We start from the raw sequence: 24,388 nt of genomic DNA on the forward strand, positions 1-24,388 counted from the left end.
AAAATAAAATGTTCAGGTGGCTTCTGATGTGTTTGTGTGCAGAAGCATTTGCAATTAGAAGGCTAACAAATGCTACCTTCAATATGACTTTTGCAGGAAACTGATTTAAAATGCTTCCTGCTCAGATAAATAATCCAAGTGATAAGGCATGACTAGGGGGAGGAAGAGAGAAAAAGAAAATAAAATTCAAAGAAATCATAACATGTCTAAAATGTACAAATCCTCTTTTGCCCCCCAATCAGATATTCACTTAGGTGGAATCGACTGTATCATTTGTACACAACCAACAAATAGAGAAAAAAACAAAATAATAAAAAAAATAAAATAAAAATAAAAAACAGGCACGTGAAACAGTGAGGTGTGTAGATGTATTACCAACACAGAATGACCACCAACAATACAACACACAAAGTAGAGAGACAAGTATTAGGAAAATGGTTTAATATTGGAGACAGAAGCAAAAAACTGCATCACACAATAACATACGTTACAAAAATAAGTCTGACTGTTTCAACTACACGGTTATGTTCACAATGAGGACAGAAGAATCAGAAAAAACTCTGATCTAAACAGCAAAAAAGCAAACCCCTAACTTTTTAACTAATACATTTATCCACGCAAAGTGACCGAGTACTCCTAATTCTAATTACCTTATTGTGTAACTGCACGATACAGAATAAAAAGTGAAACTTACCGCTTTTGTTAAGACAAAATTCTAAACACTAGATATAAGCAAAGGGAAAAAAAGAAATCAAGCCAAAGTTTTGAATTCTCTAAACAAAACCAACTCTCTTTCTATCATTCAGAAATCAAACTTGAAAATCAGTCATGATCGAGGGGGCCCACAAGAGTAAGCCACAAAAATTTCCATTTGTTTTTTAATCTCCAGTATAAAAAATTCCACTGGTACAAAATGCATAAGTACAATCAAGTTGTAGAAATAGGAAAGCCTGCTTTTTTTTCGGTTTTTTTTCTTTTTTTTTTTTGTTCTTTTTTTTTGTTTTTTTTTTTTGGCTCAAATTCCATCAAACAACAAAATCCAAATGCATCAATAAAACAGAAACAATACTCAAATGGTCTTACAGTTTCCACTAGATTGCATTAACTTTGGCTTTTCTCAGACAATACTTAAAAACTAGTTTGTAATTTTAAACAAAATGATAGTATTATTAATCTACAAACAACAATTCTCACAGCACAAAAAAAACACAAATACATAGGTTGGTTTGTTTTTTTGGTTTTTTTTTGGTTTTTTTTGTTTTTTTTGTTTTTTTGTTTTTTTGTATGACATTATCCAAAAGGTAATGAAACTACAGGATATTTTTTCCTTTTGTTAATTAGCACTTAAGATAATAAAAAACAGAAACAGTAAAATGATTCCAGAGTAGCACAAGCCAAGGAACTGTAACCCCTATGGTGAAAGAAAGATGAACTTGTTACTCCTTTGAGGACTGCCATTTCATTGCAATTAGCTAATTTGTTTGAAAAAATCAACTTGTTTAGTCTTTTGATTAGAATTTTGTGAAGCAATTTCCCTTGTTTTTTCTTCCTCTCTTATTAGGCCCTTGCACCCTTGCAGCTTTTTCCTTTCAAAAATTTGAAAGAGAACTGGTAGGTAATTTGTCTGCACGGAAGTGTACGTTTGGGTTTTTAGTTTGGTACTCGCTTTCATTGATTTATTTTTAGAATTTTATTTCAAGATGGACACTTTTCTCAGCACGGACCCATCTCAGTTGCCTGGAAGTAACAGAAACATTCCTCCTCTCCCAGTGCTAAGCCAATGTCCTGTGTAGCATAGCTTGAGGCAGCCTGAAACCAAGTTATGCTGCCTGAGGACCGAAGACCTCACCGCTCTAACTGGACTGGTCAACCTGCAGGACACTCTAGGGCATCTAAAAAAGCTTTGGAAATTTATACAGTGGGTACAATGAGAAAAATTAGTGAAACAGTCTAAACAATCCAAATGATGATCTCATATTATATATATATGTACATATATATAATATCATGGACGTGAGATGACACTTTGAATACGCAAAATTGCTGCAAGTAGTACAAAATAGCCCTCAAAGGGTATAGGAAGGCCCCAGCAGTAGTAAAAACGTGAGAAAAGTGTAGATCATTTATTTTTAAGTGCACGTGCTATAAGAAGGAAATTTTTTGCATCACTAGAGGCTAGTCCTTTCCATCCCAGGGCTCTACATAAAGAAGCTTTTAAGTTGGGGATGAGAGACAAGAGTGCACCAGCTGATGTTCATATAGGGCTTCGTTTTTAATTTTAGGTGGCTTCAAATATAATTGGATAGAAATAGGAAGAAGGTATGGCACTTCATGATCAGTAGCAGGTACTGCTGTTCACACACATTGGATTGGCAATGAATTCTCTGTACCAGTAGCAAAGAACCAAATTTGGTTGTTGGTCGCTACTTGTGCGGTAGAAATGCAATTTAATCAGACTTAGAAGGCAGTGAAAAGGGCTACCAGCATCTCTTTTCTGGTTCCTTACACAGAGCTTCCTCCAGCAAACACCCACATCAGCCACATATATATTCCCATGGACTACTAGTACGAGTAAAGCTACTCCTCTCTATAGGAGTGTCTGCAGGAGTAAGCCAATATATTGCCGTTACAAATAATGGCAGATAACACCAAACATTACAGTGTATGTAAACTTTATCCATAAAAAGTAGTTTAACTGCAGTGCACACTGAATTTTCATCCAGGAAGATCTAGTGCATCTGATTTAAGCAAAAGTTCATTTATTTAAATTACAAAAATATTATTTTTTTTTTTTTTTTCTCCTCAAGGTTTTCAAATGGTGGGTTCGCCACTCCTGTCTGGGAGTGGCTCACACAATAGATAATTAAAGAATTGTTTTCTTTTTCTTTTATTTTATTAATACTGAATAGCATATTCCAGCAGCATATTAAAAGCTCTTTAAGAAAAGACAAAATCCCCCAAATCTAAAAAGGAAAACCACAAGTTAATTACGGTTTTAAATAATTTTAGTTATAGATACAGAAGAAATTTAGACAGCAGTAAAATATTTTTGTCCTTCAGATCTGCCCTGTGCATTGTTCTGATTTCAACCATGTATTAAATAAACCACAAAAAACTAAGTATATATATATTTATAGATATAGATATATATATAAAAATAAACAGCAAAATGGTGAATGTATAAAAGGTATTAACACTCAAGACAGCTCTGGGTGGAAAGGGTTAAAAGTTCAAAACTTTCTCACCTTAGAGGTTTCCATACAATATGAAGAAAATACATAGTGAGGTTTGCTTTCACAGCATTGATGTGTGCAGAGTGGTTAAAAAAGTGAAACATGGGCACTTATACAATGTTTTACAAAAAACATCAAAGAGAAATAACAAACAATAACAATTTCAGGCAACAAGACCACAGGATAGCAAGTTAACAAACTTTTTAACCTCTTTTTTCTTTAAATATTAGGGATTTATACAAAACACATAATAAAATACCCATGTTATCAAATTACTTCACACAAGAAACACACTGAAGCTCTAGGAAGAAAGTACCTTTGGAATTTGGCACTATAGTTTCACTGATTTTTTTTTTCTTTAAAAGAAAAACTGATCACATTTTGCTGAACACAAACACATCTAAATTGTTCACAATAAAAAAATGACATCAATGCGTCACAAGCCAACACAAACTTATTCTGGAATATTTTTTCATTTTTCACATGAAATTATTTTTTCTTTTAAGCAAACAACTTTTTTTTTTTTGTGTTTTTTTTTTTTTTTTTTTTTAAATCTCGTTTTTGTTCTTGTTGTTCAAGTAAACCAATTTGAAACTTGTCTTTTATAAACATAGAACACTTAAGACCATAAGACTCATGATGAAACCACAACTTAATTCACAGAAGCACCAACGTAACACATTTTACAGTAACCTTTCTTCTGTACATTGAAACAGTATAAAATATAGGTAATTTCATGTGCATTAAACCATGGATTGTCTAACTGTGAGTCAGTTCAGCAAAAGGTGACACAAGTAGGTAGCATTTGCCCTAAAACAGGGTAAATATTTTCTTATACTAATCTACAAAAAGTGGTTCTATATATATACTTTAATGAGAAAGTGAGCCACCTAAAATGGCCTTATCAAAAAACTTTACACTGCCTGAAAAATGTAAAAACTATTACAGACCTCTAGAGACTTAAAATCAGACAGTTTTATTTCTCAAACTGTTTTGGAAGTAGTCTGTTAGAAACCAACATTCTGTGCCTCTGGACACATATTGCTATTGTCACCAGTGACCAGGCAGAATGCCAATCCCTGTATAATACTTTCAAGTCTGTTTTTTTTTTTTATTTTTTTTTTTACGAAATGAAAACAAAACAAAACCAAACCAACCAAAAAAAAAAAAAAAAAAAAAGAAACAAAAAGAAACAAAAACCCAAACAAAAAAAACACAAAGGAAAAAAGAAAAGAAAAAAAAAAAAGGAAAGAAAGAAAAAACATTTTGCCACAGGTTGTTTTTAAATCCTATCATTAATTTATCTAATAATAAATTTCAGTCTTGCATGAATGCAGCAATGTTTTTTCACATTGACTTCCCAGAATTCATAGCTAGATGAGGTCACATGCAAATTTCAAAGGTCAAACTAGATCAAAGGTCAGTAGGAGAACCAAATATGATGTGAGGTCAGAAAGACATCAGAAACAATGACGGGACGATGAAACTTTTTTTTTTTTGAGACGCCACAGGGACATGCTAGGCAAACGATGGGCTAACGGGCATGGAGATGTCTAGGGAAAAAACAAGGAAGAGGAAAAAAGTTACACAGAATCTATGCAGCACAAACAAAATCACTTTCATGGGTGCAGGAGAAAACTAATGCAAATCTTTTATCAGTAGAGTCTATGAGTCGTTCACATAATTTGCATCAACTTACAATACTTGTCAACAAGAGCACAATGGAACCCCAAAAGAATCCATCTGAAAGAAGTCAGAGAGAATGGATTCCTCTTTGGGGAGAAAAGAGAGGAAAGAACCAGTTTCTACAAATATAACAGAAAGGTTTGGGGAGGGGGGGGGAAAGGGTCAGACAACTGAACTTTAAACCAGGTAATGGAAACTACGAACAAAATAACCAGACAAATACAAACAAGAGGATAAAAGCATGAACTGTAAAGGGTGTAGGGTTCAACAGTGAAAAAGCGCCCATTCTTGGCACAATTACTCTAGAGACTACTTCAAAGGATCTAGCTAGCATAGAGAGCTGCTCTTTAGGTATCCAATAAGTTAACAATAGGCAATAAATAACTTCCATTACTTCTGAGGCAGTAAAAATTTTGTATAAAAATAGAAATGCTTTTTACAAATAAAATTTACAGGCCTGTGGCTTTCTTTTATTATTATTAAATTTATCTCTCAAGAAACATCAAGTATTGTCACTCATTTTATTTTATTTTTTTTTATTTTAAACCCTGTAGCTTTAGAAACAGATCTCTAAATCTTTTTTACATTAATCCTTTCCAAAAAAACAAGAACTTAAAAAAAATGAAATATAAAGACGACCAGTGTAAAATCAGACTAATATATAACAATACGTTGATTCGAACAGAAAAAAAAAATCAAATCTTCTCAAAAAACAAGTTGATGTAGTGGAAAGACTTGTTTCAATTTTTGTTGCAAAATAAGTGCTTCAGCTGGCATGAGGCCATTTTGTTTAACCTATAAACTGCTGGTGCCACCCTGGTAAAATACAATCCATCTGTAGAAAACAACTTTTATTATGTGCTAATGGCACCAGGGTTCACAGAGTTTAATTGCACATTTTTTTCTTTTCTTTTATTTTATTTTTGTGTGTGTGTGTTGTTTTGAATTTCAAGACGTTTATTTGTTTTTATTATTTTTTAAGGAGATAAATTATGCTGCAAAACAAAATACAGTAACAGAACTCAGTAATTACTTGGCTAGGAAATGGGAGCCAAGTGTAGTAAGGACAAGTGGGGAAATGGAAATGGTAACTGTAAAAATAACTGTCTCTTGGTGAAGGTTGGCTATATGTTTTCTTAACCCCCCTGCAGAGGACAGGTTTGCTCATGGGACTTACCCTAAGAAAGCTAAAATAAGAGCAGTAAGCATCTGGGGTTAAGATCAGTAAGGTTTGCTGTCATTTTTGGAGCGTTTCAGCTGAACCTTCAAGCGTTTCATGCCAATCTGAAAGCCGTTCATAGCCTGGATAGCAGCTTGTGCAGAGACTGGATTGTCATAGCTAACAAAACCTACGAGACACAGAACGGAGGCGGGAAAGAAAGCGAACTATAGGTTAGAACAAATGTCAGAAGGCTTTTTGTTAGGATTTTATTATCACTATTTATTTGACACATTTACTTCACTTCGTTCTTTGAGCACACTTTGCACCCCGTTTCCTCTCCCATGCCCTTTGCCTTCCCTTTTGCCTGAGCAATATTTTCTTTACTAGCTGGGATGCAGCTGGCCAGGTTTGGTGCAATGCAGTTCCCACTCTGTTATTTACCTACCTACTGTAGAGACTGGAGATATTATTACTGTCACACTTTTCACTGTAATATCTACATACCTCCCAGTCTATTAGGAAGTACTATTAGGCCAGTCTGCAGATGTGAAGCTGAAACAGAAAACCTGGTTACAGAAACAACCCCCAAACCTACATGCTTATACACATTTGCACAGCTGAATGGGAGTTCATGTCTACTGGTCCTGTGTGCTATGAAACAGTCGTCTCCCTGGGCTTAGCCTAGGACAGTTGCAGTGTTACTATTTTGTATTTCTACAGCTCCTTCCAGTTCAAGATCTCAAGGTATATTAAATGTTAATTGATTCAGCCTCTTGTTCCCCAAAGGGATATGCAAGCACCAAAATTAAGCAGCATCGTAAAGACAACGGCAGACAATGAGAACTCCAGATTTTCTGCTCCTTGGTTGTGGGCACTAACTAGGGGGATAATGCTTGCTTGGGTAATTCAGAATGGCTGGCCTGGCTCAGCTTTCTATTCCTCGGGAGACTAAAAATGCTCTTTCCATAATGGACTCAAATCTCCCTGATTCTGGAAGCTCAAAATTCATTTTCATATCTGGGCCTCCCACTAGTAATTGCAAAGCTTGCCTAACTGCTGCTCTGCCTCAGCTCTGGCTAATTACTGCTGTACTCAGCCTGCTATTATGCATCTGCTTTGAAATGCTCCCTCTTCTTTCCACTTGAATTTGCCTTAACACACATCCCTTCACTCTGTGAAAGCATGGATCCCACACACTTTGTTTTCCATCTTAACACACAGGATTCTCAGTGCCTCTCCTGCCTGCTTTCTTCATTTGTGCTTAGTGCCTCTGTACTTTTCTGATTCATAACCTCTTTTAATCACCATTTTAACCTGTATTTTTATTGCTATTTCTTAACTTGCACAGCTGCCCTCTTCCATCTTCAGTGTCTGAATGATACTTTCCCATTGTAAAGTAAAAAACCCTCTTACCAAGTCATCTGGTCCTTGTCCAGCTGCTCTCCCTCATAGACCTTCCTTATGTTTTCACCTTAAATCAACTTTACCAAACTATTTCACTTGAGACTCTTCTCTGAATATTTGTGCTAACTTCTCCTTCCACTGAAAAACACCTCACACTTAAATCTCTGCAGACCTTCTCCTGGCTAAAGCAAATTCAATCTATTCATGTTATTCTGTGGTTAACTATGTTACCTCTTTAAGGGGTAATAAACGTTCTTTTATACCTTCCTTGGTTTTAGTAATTCTCACAACTTCCTGACTTTCTCCACTTGATAATTTCCTATTAGTGTGATATCCTCCAGAGCTTCATCACGCTCTTCCTTTCTTCCTTCCTTCCTTCCTTTCCTCTATTTTTTCTAGGACATCTTATCTGTTCATGTGACTCCAATCACTGTACTCCTGTGTCTACTTCCATTAGCTCACAGATCTCTGACTCTCTAGGATTGCCTCAGGGAGAGAAAAGAGATCTACTATGAGTTGGAAGGCAACTCTAACACCTTCCAGGCTGGTGCTCCACAACTGAGATGCAGCTACTCTTATCTATATTGACAATTCAGCACTTTCCTCCACACTACTCCTGACTTTATCTTTGCTCTCTCAAGTGCATTCAGAATGGTCTGCTATGAACTTCTCATGACCTTAGTTCCTTCTCTTCTTTGCTAGTTTAAGCTGCCTGAAAGTCAAGCAACTGATCCAAACTTATATGTCATCTATGTCACTTAGATGGCATCTGTGAATGGTAAATGAAGAGATCCAAGCACAGAGGTGGCTTTTCCACCCACCATTCATGTCACCAATTTAGACACCTCCACTAATGACAGAAGAACTATTAGCTCAGGCTATGCTTACCTTCCAGGAGGGTGAAATAAATCACCTCATACTATGTCTTTTTATTATTTTCCATAAATTCAAACATACATCCTCTGTGCTGAATCAGTGGAATCTGATTCATAGTTTGTTTCTTTACCCAGAATGCTGTATCTGCATTAGACAGTTACACTTTCATCTTCTCCCTTATCAAGAACCTTCATTTCTAAAGCTTACAGAGAAATCTGGCATTCTCTCTCTTTATTTACCTTTTTTTGATTGCACCCATTCATCATTTTTTTTTGTCTGAAATTGAAACTGCAGGTTACATGGGGATGGGATGATGTTTCTTATCAATTTTCAAAGACCCTGTTGTGACAATTCTGATTTTTGTTTTAGACCTTTAGGTTATATCTCTATAACCAGGATATATATTTTTAATCATTCAAGTAGCAATTTTGCTATGAGGCAGACTGCACTTATGCTCTGATGTCATTGGGTCCCTCCTCCTCCACCTTAACTTCTGCATCTCTCATTGCTGTTATTCTAAGATTTATGAAAGGTGAGAGGTAAGTTTAAAGAGTGAAACCCTTTGTCTGCTAAATCAACTAGAGCTGATGAGAAGTAACATAAGAGTACTCCAGGTGTAAACAGACTGTCCTGTCCTCCTCATTACAATTGTGAGCATTCATTTGAACTGGTCAATAAAGCAAATTATGCTAAAGTCTGCATTCTGCAAAGAAGAGTAATTTTTCATTTTGAGAAGCAGCGTTACATAAAAGTTAACCACTGTATGTCACTACCCTGAGAGTCATTCAGAATGAACCTTCCTTTCCCAGTTATGCCAGAGGACAACCTTGGACAATCTTTTCACCTTTCTGGTGTTCAACCTGTCCTCATCTATAATTTCACTTCCTCCTTCTTTGGGCAGGAGATTGGAAACTCCAGAGTAGAAAGCCCTAAGCCTTTGCAAAACTTCATTTTCATTATTATTATTATTACAAGGTAAAAAAATAAAGACCAAACCAAACCAACAAAAAAATGCCAAACCAAACCCAAATTGTACCATGAGCAATGATCATTAATGATACAGAGGGTAAATGGTTCTTCAGATGCACTATTAACCTATTTTTTGGGTGGGAGGACAGTGAAAAAAAAAAAAAGCTTCTAAAAACACAAATATGGGACTGAAACAATAAACAGATGATTCTTGCTACTAAAGCTGAGGAGGTACATACAGAACACGCTGGCATGTTAAACTAGCAGGATTAATTCTGGCTTTTCCTGTGACTAGCAGTCACCTACTGAATCAGAAAATCTCAAATTCCTCTGCCACTGCAGTACTTTTTGTTTTTAAAACAGAACTCTGTCATTGGTGGCAAAATATCTGGGGAGGAAGAATGAGAAATTGAAATGTTAGTGAAAGCTGACTAATGCCAAAAAGACAGAGGACTCCTCCATTTGCTGGGTGTTGAGCCCTTCAGTTTCCCTCAAATAAGATAACCTTGGTGCATCACTCTAAGGCAGGTAATTGTGTCCCATAACTTCAGACCAATGTGTAAGTAGGTAATCACAGAGTAAAAGAAAACCCACAAAAAGCAAGAGAAGGAAACGAGCTGATGAACTCAGCCACCTGCCCAAAATAATCTACATTCTTTCAGCAGTCAACACAGTTGCTGCATTTTGATTAACATAGCTTGATTTGACATTTCATCAAGATTCCTGGAGACCTCAACAACGATTTTGTCACCCCAACATACTGAGTGAACTGGCTCCAGATCAATAGGGAGTCCATTTCAATATCACTTGCTAAATTTGCTATAGCCCTACAGACTGCTTTAACCCCTTGCAGGAAAATGCTTGACTATGTCGAGGTCTGAAGAGTTTTTTGTAAAGCTTAAAAAGGTGAATAAATGGCATGACAGTATGGAAAAGGGCAGAAACAGCACTGTAACCTTTCTCTAACCCAAATTAACTCCAAATATACTAAGGCCTTGCCATAAAGTGAATAGCAACACTCAAGATTGCGGAAGGCTTGAATTCCAGTGTAGTGGGTATTTCTGAGAGACTTGATGAATTCTACTTGATTTTGGGTATTATCTGTTTAGATAAACTGTTTAGATTAACCTTTTCAAAGGTGGGCTAAAGCTAAATAGCTGCTCCTGAATGGTGCTTGTGGAGCTAAGTATTTAGACAGACATATTTTAACAAAACTTAGACCCAAAACAAAATAATATTGATATGTAAACTATGAAACATGTATTATGAATAAGGGGGAAACTCAAATGGGGACACTTCAAAACTGAGGGATAGGGCTCAGCAAAGAGGAACACTGCTGGTACAAAGGAGTTTTGGACACTAGGAGACTGTCTGGACTGGTTACTCTTCTGTAATACATGCAGCTGCGTTCCTTTACTCAGGGATGAAGCTGTCACTCTTACAGCTCCAATATTTTATGTCTAACCTTATAAAACTTATCTTTAAGGGATTCTGTCCTCTGCCTCAAGTTGTGTATAAGACCACAATTACCAGACCAATGCTCTAACAGATTGTCACTTGCCTGCATTCTGTACTCCCTCCATCAAAGCACTGAACTGGTGCATCTATGCTGTTCAAAGGACACCAGCCCACTTAATCAACTCTAGAACTTGTTTCATACCAACATAGCACCTTCGTCTCTGTTGTGATGGAATTTTCTGGCAGCTGAAAATATTGTCTGTGAAACTTGACACTGATTGCATTAGACTGCCTTTACCCTTGCCCTAGGGTAAGGGGATATGTCACCTTCCACCAGTCAGCCTGCAACAGCTGAAGCTGCATATCTAGACATCAACTGCAGAGTGTTCTGAACCACATGCACACACCATTCAATCACTAATTGCAAAATCTTGTACTTAATTTAAAAGAAAGAAATTCCTGTAATGTAGAAGTAATGGGTTAAACATAGAGAGTTTTTAAGTGGCTCAGCTATACAATAGAGAATAATTAGGTAACCATAATAAGGCAGTTTAACAGTATACTAAATGACATTCCCCCACATAGGGTGTAATTAGTTTCATGTACTTGACACATTCATGTGAGATGTCAGACTGGAAGATTATTATTGTTTTTCATACCTAATTTTTAGTTTGTCTGTGCATCTTCCTGCTCATTTGAGGATTAACAGTCCGTAATTTTTGGAATGAGATTCCAGTCTGACATTTCTCAGATTGCTGTTAATTTTTTTCCCTGGCCCTGTTTCAGTACCGCGCACGTGGCTTTTACTATTTGATTTATTAAATCTGACATACCAAAGCACTTGCTCAGGTTGGTCTGTTTGTCAATGAAGACTTTAGCAGAGATAACATTTCCAAAAGGCATGAACATCTGCAGAATGTCCTGGTCTCCAAACTCCTGGGGGAGGTGGTAAATAAAGAGGTTTGCCCCTTCTGGACCTTTAGGAAAACAAACAAACAAAAAAGTATGAAAACAGCTATTAAAAGAGCTCTATTTCATTTGTTTTTCCATAATACTTACTGAAAGTGATGGTCATAAAACATTTCACTCTCCATCTTTGAAGGAACAAAAGCAAGTGGATCATCAAAGGAACAGAACTGAAATGCAGCTCTTCAGAGCATCCTATCTGGAAAAGTGTTTACTTGATAACTCTACTAGAGACAAATTCAATTGAAGTCTCTTTCTTCAATTTACACAAGTGTCTTTCAGTATCATCAGGGTTAGCAAAAAGGGTACACCATGTATTACTCTTACAATACCCCAAGAACTGCACAAGGAGTCCTCTGCTGCCTCACACACCTGCATGGGCTTGTCAGTTTAATTCTTGTGGGATTCTGGAAATGTGAGGAGCTGAGCTCAGAGCTCAGATTTTATCATCGTAGATTTAAGCTCAAAGGACATGCAACTAGCAGGGGTGAGGATAAAAAAGGATAAGACAAAGTAAATCTTGTGACTGGGAAATTAGGGAAGTGAGAGACAGGAAGAATTAAATCTGTACTAATTAATTTCATAATGACAATATCTGGAGTTTGGAGGTTTTTCTTGGTTTTTTTTTGTTTTTTGTTTTTTGTTTTTTTTTAAAACAAATTCCCCAAAGAAAGCTCTGTCTCTAGAAGGAAACTGTAAAATATTTTATTATTTTTTTTTTAATTCAAAGCAAAGTAGTCATGGTGAAATTAAATTGGCATTAGACAAAGCTGAGTTTGCAAAGAAAGGTGCAAACTCAGAAGTGCTTTGAATATTTTTCTTACAGTCGAGATTTGAAGTACACATGATTACTGCTGTTGGCTTAACCACTCATCCTGGCACTAATTTGTTATATTTCTCCAGCTCAATTTCTCCTTTGGAATAAAATACTGGAAATGAGCAATGGATGCCTGGAACAACATGATGAAGCCAGACATGTGGCCCTCCCAGGCAGATACCAGGGGTATAGGTGGTACAAGAAGGGAACAACTATTTGTGGCAAGAACTCATCTAGAGTAACTTGCTTAACTATTCCCTTGCTTAATGGAATTTGTGTGCCTCAGATGTGATGTCCTTGTTTTTCTGGAGAGGAATAGGAAAGTGTGTGTAAGATTTATGGAGTACCTTTCACAACAGTCCTGATGCCTCATCCCTCCCCTAGCAGAAGAACCAGGCTGTCTGCTCTCCCCCATCCTGAAGGAAAAGGCTGCAAAGTTTGCCCAAGGTGAGGGAAGGGGGGAATATAAATAGATTAGAATAAATTATTTTTTTTAAAAAAAATGGTTTTTTTGGGAGTGAAAAAAGAGGGAAAAAAATTTGTTATCAGGAACTTATTTCTTCTTACCACAAGTAAACTATCCTTTCTGGAAAATAATATTTCTTGAAAATCATAAGAACAACCTTATTAAACATGAATTTAAGCATATGTATGAAGCAGTCCACTGTGCTTCAGCATTTAATATTCACATAGCATTTTTCTCTGGTACTTGTTTGTCCCCAACCACTCCAGACTCTTCACCATTCCATTGTCAGAAATCATGTTAAAAGACAAAAAATAATTGTCAGTATTCAATGATGGAATTTACTCACTTTAACTTAACTTCTTACTAACAGAAACAAGACATATAACAACCCCCCTGTATTTTTAAAGGGACAAAATGACCTTTCATAAAGTAATTCATAATAAGAAAAAATAAATCTGCACTTGGTATGGACTTTTATAAACAGAAAAAAAAATAGTTAGGATAAAAAAAATCATACTGCCCTACACGATGTAGCTTACAATGACACCAAGTAAAATTTTTCTTTTTGGTGTCAATTAGTCTGTTGTCACTGATGGAAGTGAGTGAGATAAAAGATAAATGCAAAAAAACCCACAAAAAAAGGAGAAAAAAAAAAGTTGATAAAAATACTTAAATAATCCAAGCTGTTAGCAGCAAATGAAATAAGGAATTCAGAGAAAATACACATTTTAACTCCAGTGTCCCAGGAGTTACACAACCAGCTCAGGGAATGTCAAATTTGTCTTCCTAGGAAACGCAACCCGTAACAGTACAAAAAAACTATTTCAAAAGAGAGTAAACAAATTTCTCTTGAGGATATTATACTAGTTTTATTTCCAAAGCTTAGCCCTGGCAAGAACAGTTGTGACAACACAGAAACAGTCTTAGAAAGCGTGCAATATTTTCCTGTCCTGCTGGAAAGCAGAAACAAACCCTCAAAATGCCTGGGAAGTATGCAGGGAAATGCAAGAGAGGAAAAGGATAACCTCATTTTCCTTAATATCTTGTAATTAGTATTCATTTACTCTTAGCAATAACTTCCTGAAGTCTATTTGCTTTTGGAATGGGGGAAGGGGGCAATCATTCACTGAGTTACCTCCCCTAAAACACCCACATTTAAGTAAAGAACGGATCTCGTCATTAATTCAAAACCTTAAATCTAATCAGATTAACTCCATTATCACATAAAATGTCAAATCAGAAGAGAGAACTGCACCCATTAAGGGATGATTATTGTTACAGGTGCCTTTTTACACAGTAAATGCTTTTATATGAGAAAGGATGGACAGAGGGCTGGAGCACTATGAAGACAGGTTGAGAGAACTGGGGGTGTTCAGCCTGGATGTTGCCTCCAGTATCTGAAGGGACTACAGGAGAGCTGGGGGAGGGACTTTTTATGAGGGCATGGAGTTACAGGATGAGGGGTAATGGCTTTAAACTGAAAGAGGGTAGATTTAGTTTAGATATTAGGAAGAAATTCTCCCCCGTGAGGGTGGTGAGACACTGGTACATGTTGCCCGGGGAAGCGGTAGACTTCTCACGCCTGGAAGTGTTCAAGGCCAGGTTGGATGGGGTTTGGAGCAACCTGGTCTAGTGGGATGTGTCCCTGCCCATGGTAGTAGGGTTGGAACTAGCTGATCTTAACGTGCCTTCCAACCCAAACCATGAAGTATAACTTGAAGGACAGATGGTTAAAAAATTACTCGCATGAGAGTTTTAAGAAAGGAGCAATCCTGAACAGGGGAACAATGAAACGAAACCAAAGACCAGGCTATCGGAGGCCCTTTTTAAGCCTTTGCAAAGTAACAAACCCATGATACCGCTTTTGCTTGGCTGTGGGGTGGGCTGGCTCCCCCTGCAGCAGACTCTTACCTTCCTTCTGGCTGCCTGCAGCACTTTGCTGCTGCAACAAGCTCTGGCTGTAGAGGGTGGGCAGGGCGGCGGCAGCGTACTGCTGGATTCCTGAGTAGGCCTGGGTGAGCGCGTCCATCGTGCCGGCCGTACCGTTCGTCAAGCCTGTGGCGCCGAGTCCTCCGTTCAGGGCCGCCATACCTGAGAGCATTTGAGCAACTTTACAAAAAACCCAACAATAGAGAAAAGAAATTGCACTTGTTCATTAGTGCTTTCCGAAAGTCGTTGGTATTATATGACACTGACAACGACGGCAGTGCATGCAGCTCGGCACTTTCACCAAATGGGACTGAAAACAAAGAAACACGACTCTGGCGTCAGGTTCACTTCAGCACAAGGGTTGCACAGTCAAATGGACTCGCATGCAGCCTGCTACTGGCAAGTACTACAGCTTGGTGCTCCTGAAAACCTCTCTGCCTGTCCCTCCTTGACATCTGTGCTTATGACACAGCTTCTGGAGCCGGCAGAGTGGGACCCACTCCACCTGGCCACTGGGAAAAAGCAGACTGCAAGGAAACCAACACTTTCTGACCAGGGTCTTTATCAACAGGACATGACCACACCGTATCAGGAGTCATACAGAATTAGGAAAGAACCCTGATTAACAGTATTTTGAAACAACCCTTTGTGTAATTATGGGCTTTTGTTTCTGATAGGAAAGCGGACTGCAATGCTCTGCACTTCCACCTTCCTCCTCCAGGTACTCCAGAAGAGATGAACAAAGCACATCTGAAGTGACTAGAAGTGCTTCATCTAGACCAGGCATCTTTCACAAAGAAAAAAAACCATTTTGGTTCTAGCAACACCTTTCATCTCACTGGAAGAACTGCAAAATTTTTTTCTTTAAAGTGCTCCCATATCCTGATAAATATTGCATTAATTTAACTGGCATGACTGCCAGAGAGGAAATTGCAGACTGGATTACTAGCTGTGCAGAAAATGGGATCCCTCATCTGTGCAGAAAATGGGACCCCTCATCTGTTCAAACTGTGAGGTCTGCAAAAGATGTTTTACTACTGTTACTCCATGGTGGACGAACTCCTGGGCTACAGCCTCTCTGTTGCTCCTACTCATCATCATGGCTCCTAAATGAGCCACATTGAAGTGTTAACACTTTTTGGGTTTTTTTCCCCCAGAAATGCCAGAAAAAGTGGATTTTCCTTGTTAGAGTTAGTCTCTTTGGGGTCTCTTTGGATTTTCCTTGTTAGAGTTAGTCTCTTTGGTTAGTCAAAGGGGTGGCAGAGTTGAGAGCACTCCTCATGGTCCACACCTCCAGTTTGTCAACTGGAGGAGTAAGCACTTACCAGGACTGAGAGTTACACCATATTTTCTGCACAGGTAGCCCTCCTGTGCTCCCCAGCTTTTAGGTGAAGAGCTCACAGATAACTTAAAAGGGCTTAATCATGCCTCTTACAGTATGGTACATCAGTCACCAGAAAAACGGAGAACACAGAACCACTAGAGACCATTTCTTAGACATTGACTGCGTAACATTTTAGTTGGCAAAACAGAGGTTGAAGAGGTGACTGGTGGAGCCATATTAAGATCCAAAAAGTTAGGGACATGGAAGAAAAAGAGAGTAATAATGAGGGGTTATTTGCAAATTGGAGAAAAGTAAGGAAATTAAGTGGAGGACATTTTATAGTGAATTAACAATGAAATCTATTAGACTGGGAACCAATCTTCAAGGCAAATGGCATAAACCTTATCACATGAGTAATTTAGAGATAGAAAGAATACAGCAGGGAATTATCCTACATTGACAGAGGAGGAGAAAGATGCTGACCTACTGGTTTTCTTCCATTTCTTATGTAGATTCAAGAAATGTATTCCTATGAGCCTCTGATAATCAGGACAATTGCTCAAGTGGCACCTTTCTGGCTCCACCAGAGTCTGTGCCAATTAAGAGAACTGTACTGCATAAATTATACCTTTTGATATTACTATAATTTGTGTGACTAAACACTTGACAGAGATGTGATATTCTTAGCCTTTCCTTAATAAAATGTCTTGCACTTTGAAGATTTCTCTTTCCCCTCCAACCCACTTCAGAGCATCACTGCATCCTGATAGATGGTAGTGGCTGCCACTATTGTGAACAAAAACCCCTGTCACAGCAAAAGAGAGACAGGTATTTGTTGTACAATGCTTCTAAGCATAAAATAAAAACTTGTAAACCAAGATTGCTTGTGAAGCATCTTATATCTGAAGTAGGACATTTGGAAAAGGCAGATTCACCGATATAACAACAACAACAACAACAATAATATCCTCATCATCCTAAGCCTGACCTTAACCTGCTCTGATTTTGTAGGTTTGTGTCATTGCTTTTATGTGTGCTAAAGCACTGGTTAAAGTACAAGCTCCTGATAAAACAGCTTGTATCTCTCCTTTTATTACAGTGTTGAAACAACTTGGTAATAGAAGAAGCATTAGGATAACATGTTATCTTTCGTTGAGTCATCAGCCTATTAGAGAAGCAAGCTTTGTGCTGCAGTGGGGAGCATCCTCCCCCTTCTTTCACCTGAAATCAATAGCCCCTTCCCACCAAATGATTTCAGATTAGCAAATAGCCAGACACTCCTGGCTCATGGTGCTGCTTCTGGGAAGGGCAAGGCTATTGCTACTGCAGCACACGTGTCTGAGCACACTTCCCTCTTGAGCAAAACAGATCTGCAGAAAACTCTCAACATCTTTTCTGTTCTCCCTTTTTACATTTTTATGAAATCTGCGAGGTCCAGCTGCACTTACACATCTCTGCCATCTCTTTATTATCTCCACTACTGCACCTCAGCATGCTATTGAACTCTGGTCCCTTCCTCGCTTTGTGAAATAACCTTGTGGAGTCTCTCATCTATGGCCTTCTACTTTTTTGAGTTACTCTACATAATACAGAAGTGACAATGCTTGGCAAGTCCAAAGGTCTCTTAAAGTGCTTTCCAAGCACCTTCAAATCTGTCACAAATAGTTTTATCTCCATTTTACAAATGTAAATATGGGGGCAGAAAGGCTAAGTGACTGCCCCAGGTTCACACACAAATATTGTGTCATAGCAGTCCAGCATCCTGAACCCATGGTCTGCTTTCTTAATTGCAAAGAATCTCTTAATTTCTCTCAATTAATTTTTCCTCACTATGCATAATTCCTTTTGTTAGTTATTTATTTAAATTTATGTGGCCAAAGGACAGTCTAGTATGTTGTCATTTAATTCTTTAGATGCTTAAAGGACAACCAAGGGAAGACTGGGTGAATCCCCACAAATAGGTATAACTGTTGCCCGAAGCTTGGAGACAGTTAATCTTCCCATATTCTACTTTCTTTAATTTTAAAGACATCTTTCTAAAATGCTTCTCTCTACATTATCACTCTCTACAACCCAGCTTCTTCTTCATGGACCTGGTCAGGATCCAGAAAATGGAAGAAAACAAACAGAAGTTGCCTAGTGAGCTCATCTTGAAAGACACTCTCTCTGCCATTCTCACATACAGAGCAGGACACTGCTTCAACAGAAGAGCACCTCCTCCAACACCTGTGTGTACATCAATACCTAAACCCAGTGTCACCCTCTGATTCATTTTTGGGTTAAGCTTTGGAGGACTTGTGCTTTGGATCACTCCTAATTCTCCAGTGAGAAGCATGACACTCAGTTCCAACTTCTCTGGGCAGTTACTTAAGGAACCTCCATGACCAAATGCTGTTTGGATGCTTTTACTGGAATGCTTGTGACCATGGCATAATGTGAAACATCAGAGTCACTGAATGTGGGGTTTCCTGTAGGCAAACTGCTAGGCAGGTTTGAGCATGAACTACTGGATCAGCCATGGTCACTGGGAAAAGCACCAGCTCCTCAACAAAATAGGCAAGGGAGGCTGTTATAATTTGACAAATGCCTTGCTCTCATTAGCATCACAAGTACCTGAAACTGATCATCAGTTTGTCAGAAACAGTGCCACAACACTGTGTTGTGTTGTAGGGAATGCAGTTTCCCTTTTTTAGGTCTCTCTCACATATGTATAAACATAGACAGACATATCCACATACAATTTTATAAGTGCTATACACATACAGATATTCTAGGCACATACACTCTCTGTGTCCACAAAAACATCCATGAAGATTTGGGACTGAAGCCACTGTTGGTACAAGTCCATGGAAGTAATGGTGGCTTGAAACAAGTTGAAACTTGGTACTGGGTAGTGAATATGTCATTAATACTTCAAATGACACATGCAGGTAAGATTGCACACACAAGACCTCAAAATAGAGAAAATGGAAACTCTTTGCTTTTAGCCTAGCAAGAAGAGCTAAGAGTGCAACGGAAGGGTTCCCACACAAAGTCAAGAGCACAGAGGTGACTCATTCTTGCTCAGTCTCAATAAAGGAAACATTATCTTGGAGTGCTCCAGTGCACCTGGGTTCTTGGTACTTGTGGGAGGGAAGGAGTGGGATGCCATACCCTGCTGTTGGTACTGTGACTTCTTATAAACCAAGTGAAGCACAACTGTTTATCAAGAAAGAACATTTAATTATCTCTTCCTTATGACAAGGTAGCTCTCTTGGTAAGAGAGTTTGTGAGAGGGGACAAGTTAAGTGTGCCATTTTCAGTGGCTTGCTTTAATGCTATTGTAATAGTAAGAAAGGAAATTAACATTGGCCATTTTGGGATGTAGCACTTACTTTTCTTAATTTGTTCTTGAGTAACATTTACTATGATGTTGTTTGTGTGAGATATGTATGTCCTTGCCAGAAGCAAGATCTGTTTTATACAAGACCCCATGCAACCACTCAACACTGCTACATGGACATCCATTTAGCCCCCTTCCTTCCCAACTCCCAACAATGACAACCAGAGATCACAGGACAAAAGGATTGGGTGAGCAGCCAAGTACAGTGACAAAAAGGACATCATGCAGAGCATCAGAGTGAGCAAGAGATACTGAGGAGGACATCCATTCCTGGGGGTACATTATGATGGGTCATGGACTGGCAATGACCAAGTAAATTCCTTGCATTACAAAAGGAAATGCAAGGAGCAACAGCAGCTAAGAAAAAGGGAGAGGGAAAATGCAGCTGGACAAATATCTTCCATTGAAGGCAAAGGTGAAGTCATCATAGCAAAAACAATAATAATAATAATAAAAAAATCATTCTTCTTCAGGAAAATCTTGACCAAGGCTCAGAACAAGGAAGAATATACTGGCATCAACTTAGCTGAAGATGCCAAAGTTTGTTTAAGATGTAATATGATAGATGTGCATGTTCTGGTATTATAGGTAACTGACTTGCCAATTAAAAGCCAAAGACTTCCCTGAGTTTTTAAAGTATGTTGCTCTCAAGTCAATTTATCAATTCCTAACAACATTTAAAAGGAATGCTTTGTGGAAAATATCTTTATTATCACTACATTTCTGAATGAGCTTTTGTACACTGGGTTGATATACCTGTTTTCAGACTCCTGAAATGAAAAAGGAGCCTCTCCTATAACCTGGATAACACAGATCCCTGGTAACACTTCTTTTACCTTCCATACACCCTGCAAGAAAAGGAGTCTTTGTGCAGGGACCCAAGGGACTTCACTTTGCAGGGCAAACTAGGTAAAACTAAAGGACTCCAGAACTGCATATGTACCATGAATGGAACCAGGTCAACTTGACCCCCTTATTTTGTATGCAGATTAGAAATCATCACATCATTGCTTTACAATTGATAGTTTTTGTGTCATGGTTATTGGGGAAGGCTGTCCACCACAGCAATAAATACTCACTGTTTACGGTACCTGCTAGTGCATTAATATTATTCAGTCCAACAGTGGCTCCAGCCAATCCTTGGAGAGTACCCAGAGAAGTCAAAGAATTCATGGCCGCACCAGCTGTGGAATTAGCAGTTGACGCAGCCACTGAAATGAAAAAAAAAAAAAAGTGAGGAAAATTAAGGTCATATTTTGCTTATTTTAGCTGATCTCAAACCAGCTTTTACAATAATGTTGAGTCCAGCAACAGGGCTACTTGCAAGAAAAAGAAAAAAGGAAAATGGGACCAACAGACCAACCTTTTTCAAGATATTCCTAGTGTGGTTGTTCATGGAAAGTGTTGATAACCCTTGAAAGACTAGATAATAAAATACAGCATTATCCTATTATTTGCAAACTTAATACAGAAGCAATATGTATGGGATCAGGCACTTTCTCAAATGTTTGTCAATCAGTCTAGCATCCCAGGCTGATCATCTAAGCAGGCTATTGAGATTTTGCCCCATTTTAAACTCTAGTATTAAAAAAAAAAAAGGAAAAAAAAAAAAAGAAAAAAAAAAGAATTATTAATTGTAATTCTGCCAACAGCTTTCTGCTCTGGGCCCTAAGTGTTCTCAGAGAAATTTAAATTATATAATTATTAAATATTTAATTATTCTGAGCCAGGCCATTATGTCTCTGCTCTAGGACACTTTATGAACATCATTTGAAGTCCTGAAGTTTACAAAAAGAAGAATGACCTGCCAAATACAAAATGTAACTACAATCCATTTTATTGCATGCTTTTGTTGCCCGAAGTCAAGACACAAACCAACAGAGTGCCAGTTTATGCGGTGCTTTATTCGGGGCCCCGGGAAACCTGAGGACTAGCGTCCCAAATCAGGATTCCAACGATCCCCGTTTTCGGTTCAGCTTTTATACCCTTTTTACAATGAAGCCTTCGTGCGGAATTTCAGTTGCAAAACAGTTACATGCAGATAACAATAGAGAGACATCTACAAACCGCAAATCTCGTACTTTTTCAATTTTAGATATTGTTTTGACTGTCTCCCACCATCAACCCCCCTCTACATGCGTAATAACCCTTATCTTCAATGTCAGTTTACTTTTCTTCATGTTCATGCCCAACTAATCCCCTTTGATAAGCCGTTCCCCTCTTCCCAGCGCATTCCTTGTTGATAAACTGTTCCCCTCTTCTCAGCACATTAACACTTTCCTTGTCGGTTTCCTGCTTTTCTGTCCTGCTTGACCAGTCCAAACCTTAGCATAACTACTTCTAAATTTTCACCTCCCCCGCCACCTGCAACACTTTTACCCCGGCCTTTGTCCTGTGCATGCATCTCATAAATGATACTATTTGCCTTCACAAAGGCTATGCTAGAGAGGAAGCTGAGGCTAAGATGGAGAAAAGGTCCTTCCTCCTACAATGCCAAGGGAATGATGAAGGTGGATGAGATGAAGCCATCCAAGCAGCAAGCTTAGGAAGAGAAAGAGACTCACTGCTGTCATATGAAAGCAATGAAGCACCTTAGAAAGAGATACAATTTTAGGAGGGGTTGGATGAATTAGAAATGTGTATGTCTCTCACAGAAGGGCCTTGAAAAAACACTGTAGATTAAACACTTCACCTACAGGTAGGTAAAGTTATACCAGATGAATCACAGTTATAAAAGCCATGGAAGCAATTAGGTTTTCAGCTTGTCTCCCAAGGCCTACTTTAGTGCATCAATCATAAAGGTTTTCTTTCTCTTCCTTTAAAAGTTGCATTACCTTCTGAAAAGTGAACACTGAAAGTCAGAATTTTGTTGATGACTTACTGTCATCATGTGTACACCTTGCTTTTTCTTTCCTATTCATTACCTAGATGTGAAATGGTTAAGATAACTTTTATCTGGATGCTCTTTTGAGCTGCCAAGCACCAGACAACTCAGTGAACCCTCAAGGATGTGAAGTCTCTACAGTTGGCAGGATCCCTAAGGAAAGTGGGAGGCAATTTTTTAATTCTGTGGATAAACCTTAAAGCTCTAACCTACACATAACCCACCTTTCCAGCCTTAAGAACCACCAAAGACAAGGCTTCACAGTCATGAGGCCTCAAAATACTAAAGACTGGTGTTGGTGAAGAGAGACTTCCAGACTCCATGAGGCATTCCTTGGTCCAATTCCCTCACATCTGCAATGTTAACTTGAATAATTTTGTATGTTGCAGATAGAAACAGCTTTGATTATTCAAGCTCTCCCCACAAAGCAATAAGAAGCCAATAATGTCTTTGATTAAAAAAAAAAAGTAATTAAAAAAACAAATAAAAAACCACTTCTGTCAGATAATGTGGGCACCAACAGAGAAGGGAGGAAAAAATAAATGGGAAGGAATGTCAGTGAATTCCCTGTGACCAACACTGCTCTGTGTTTCTGCTCATGTTCATTAGCAGAACATTTAAATGAAGTATATAAACCTCAAATCTGAACTATGTGATTGGTTTTGACTGGGCTGAATTCCATCCATTTCTGTTTCAGAGGATTATTACCCTTTTCTCCTGAGGATACACATATATTTAAGAAATGAGAGAAATGGGGGCTAGGAAGCTGCCTGAAAATTACATTAAAGCTCTTGGGGGCAAATAACTCCTACGAATGAGAGCCATACACTTATGGATTGTCAACACATCTGTTGGAGAAGGCCAAAAGCCCTGATTAAATCCTTCCCTCTCGTGCAGTGTTTGTGTTTTGGTGGCTCTTGCCATACTCTCACTGCTCAAACACATGCACCAGGGATGGCCAGTCTCAAGCCAACATCTCTTTTCTTCTTTTATGTGCATCAAGTTTCTCTGTTCCACCAGACAAACACAGAGGAGGTGCCTCGGTGATTCTCCCATTTGAAGTTGCAATGCAGATTATCTGGTTTGCCTAAATAATGACTTGGCATATAATCAATGTAAAATACAAGCTGAAGCACTGAAGCACCCCAGAAATCAGCATTTTGTTGTTGTGGCTGTTTCTTCTACTTAGCAGTGATCTGCCTCACAGACCTGTTGGGACAATGCTTTTTCCTCTTGGGCTTATTATTTCCTTAAGGAGAAAGAAACTGAAGCAATGGTGTGGTTTCCATTATCTTATTCAACATGGAGTGAACAGAAATGAAGGGTGCTCCCTTTGTCAGGGCCATTGTAAAGGACAGATCCAGCACCTTGCTGGGTGAGTTTTCCTGAGACTCCACACTAGTTAATCTGCTTCTCTTGGACTGAGACCTGAACGTGTGAAATGCAAATGAAGACAGTAATGAGCTAAAATACTACCAGAAAGGGGCCATAAAAGGTCTGAGATACTGACAGAGGTGAAAAATTCTCACAAAACGCTGGATAAAACAAACTGATGAAGCAACAGTATTTCTTGTCCCCAAAAAACTTAAAAGGCAGTTGAAACAAAATATAAAGGTCCCACAAAACACAAGGAGGCTGAGGCCAGCTGAAAGTTTTTACTTCATGTGCTTCCAGATTACATTGAAATCTGTCTAAAGACAAAGACTATGCTTCCCCTGTCCTTTGACCTTTTCTACTTTCTTTCTGCTAAAAAATTGTAACATATATTGAACCAAAGGGAAAAAAAAGAAAAATCACATGCCTTGTGGTAACAGTAGATGACTGCACTACTT

The 24,388-nt window shown here is 38.3% G+C and overlaps 1 protein-coding gene across 15 annotated transcripts in view; it reads right to left on the bottom strand.

The window, feature by feature from the left end:
* Window positions 1-424: 424 nt before the first annotated feature.
* The window catches only part of CELF2 (CUGBP Elav-like family member 2), a 374,712-nt gene continuing 350,748 nt past the window's right edge, over window positions 425-24,388 (bottom strand). For 8 of the 15 annotated variants that reach the window (XM_071734175.1, XM_071734168.1, XM_071734166.1 and 5 more), the window contains 5 exons: window positions 20,764-20,883; window positions 14,949-15,146; window positions 11,622-11,765; window positions 6,097-6,268; window positions 425-4,786 (listed from right to left, as the gene is read on the bottom strand). In XM_071734175.1, coding sequence (XP_071590276.1) covers window positions 6,141-6,268; window positions 11,622-11,765; window positions 14,949-15,146; window positions 20,764-20,883 — 590 coding nt within the window. In that variant the 3' untranslated portion in view covers window positions 425-4,786; window positions 6,097-6,140. Of the gene's footprint in view, window positions 4,787-6,096; window positions 6,269-11,621; window positions 11,766-14,948; window positions 15,147-20,751; window positions 20,884-24,388 lie in introns of all 15 variants that reach the window. The other 7 variants (XM_071734172.1, XM_071734169.1, XM_071734174.1 and 4 more) reach the window with 2 other exon arrangements.

Source organism: Heliangelus exortis, chromosome 1 (genome assembly GCF_036169615.1).
Source record: "Heliangelus exortis chromosome 1, bHelExo1.hap1, whole genome shotgun sequence".
NCBI classification, from domain to species: Eukaryota; Metazoa; Chordata; class Aves; order Apodiformes; family Trochilidae; genus Heliangelus; species Heliangelus exortis.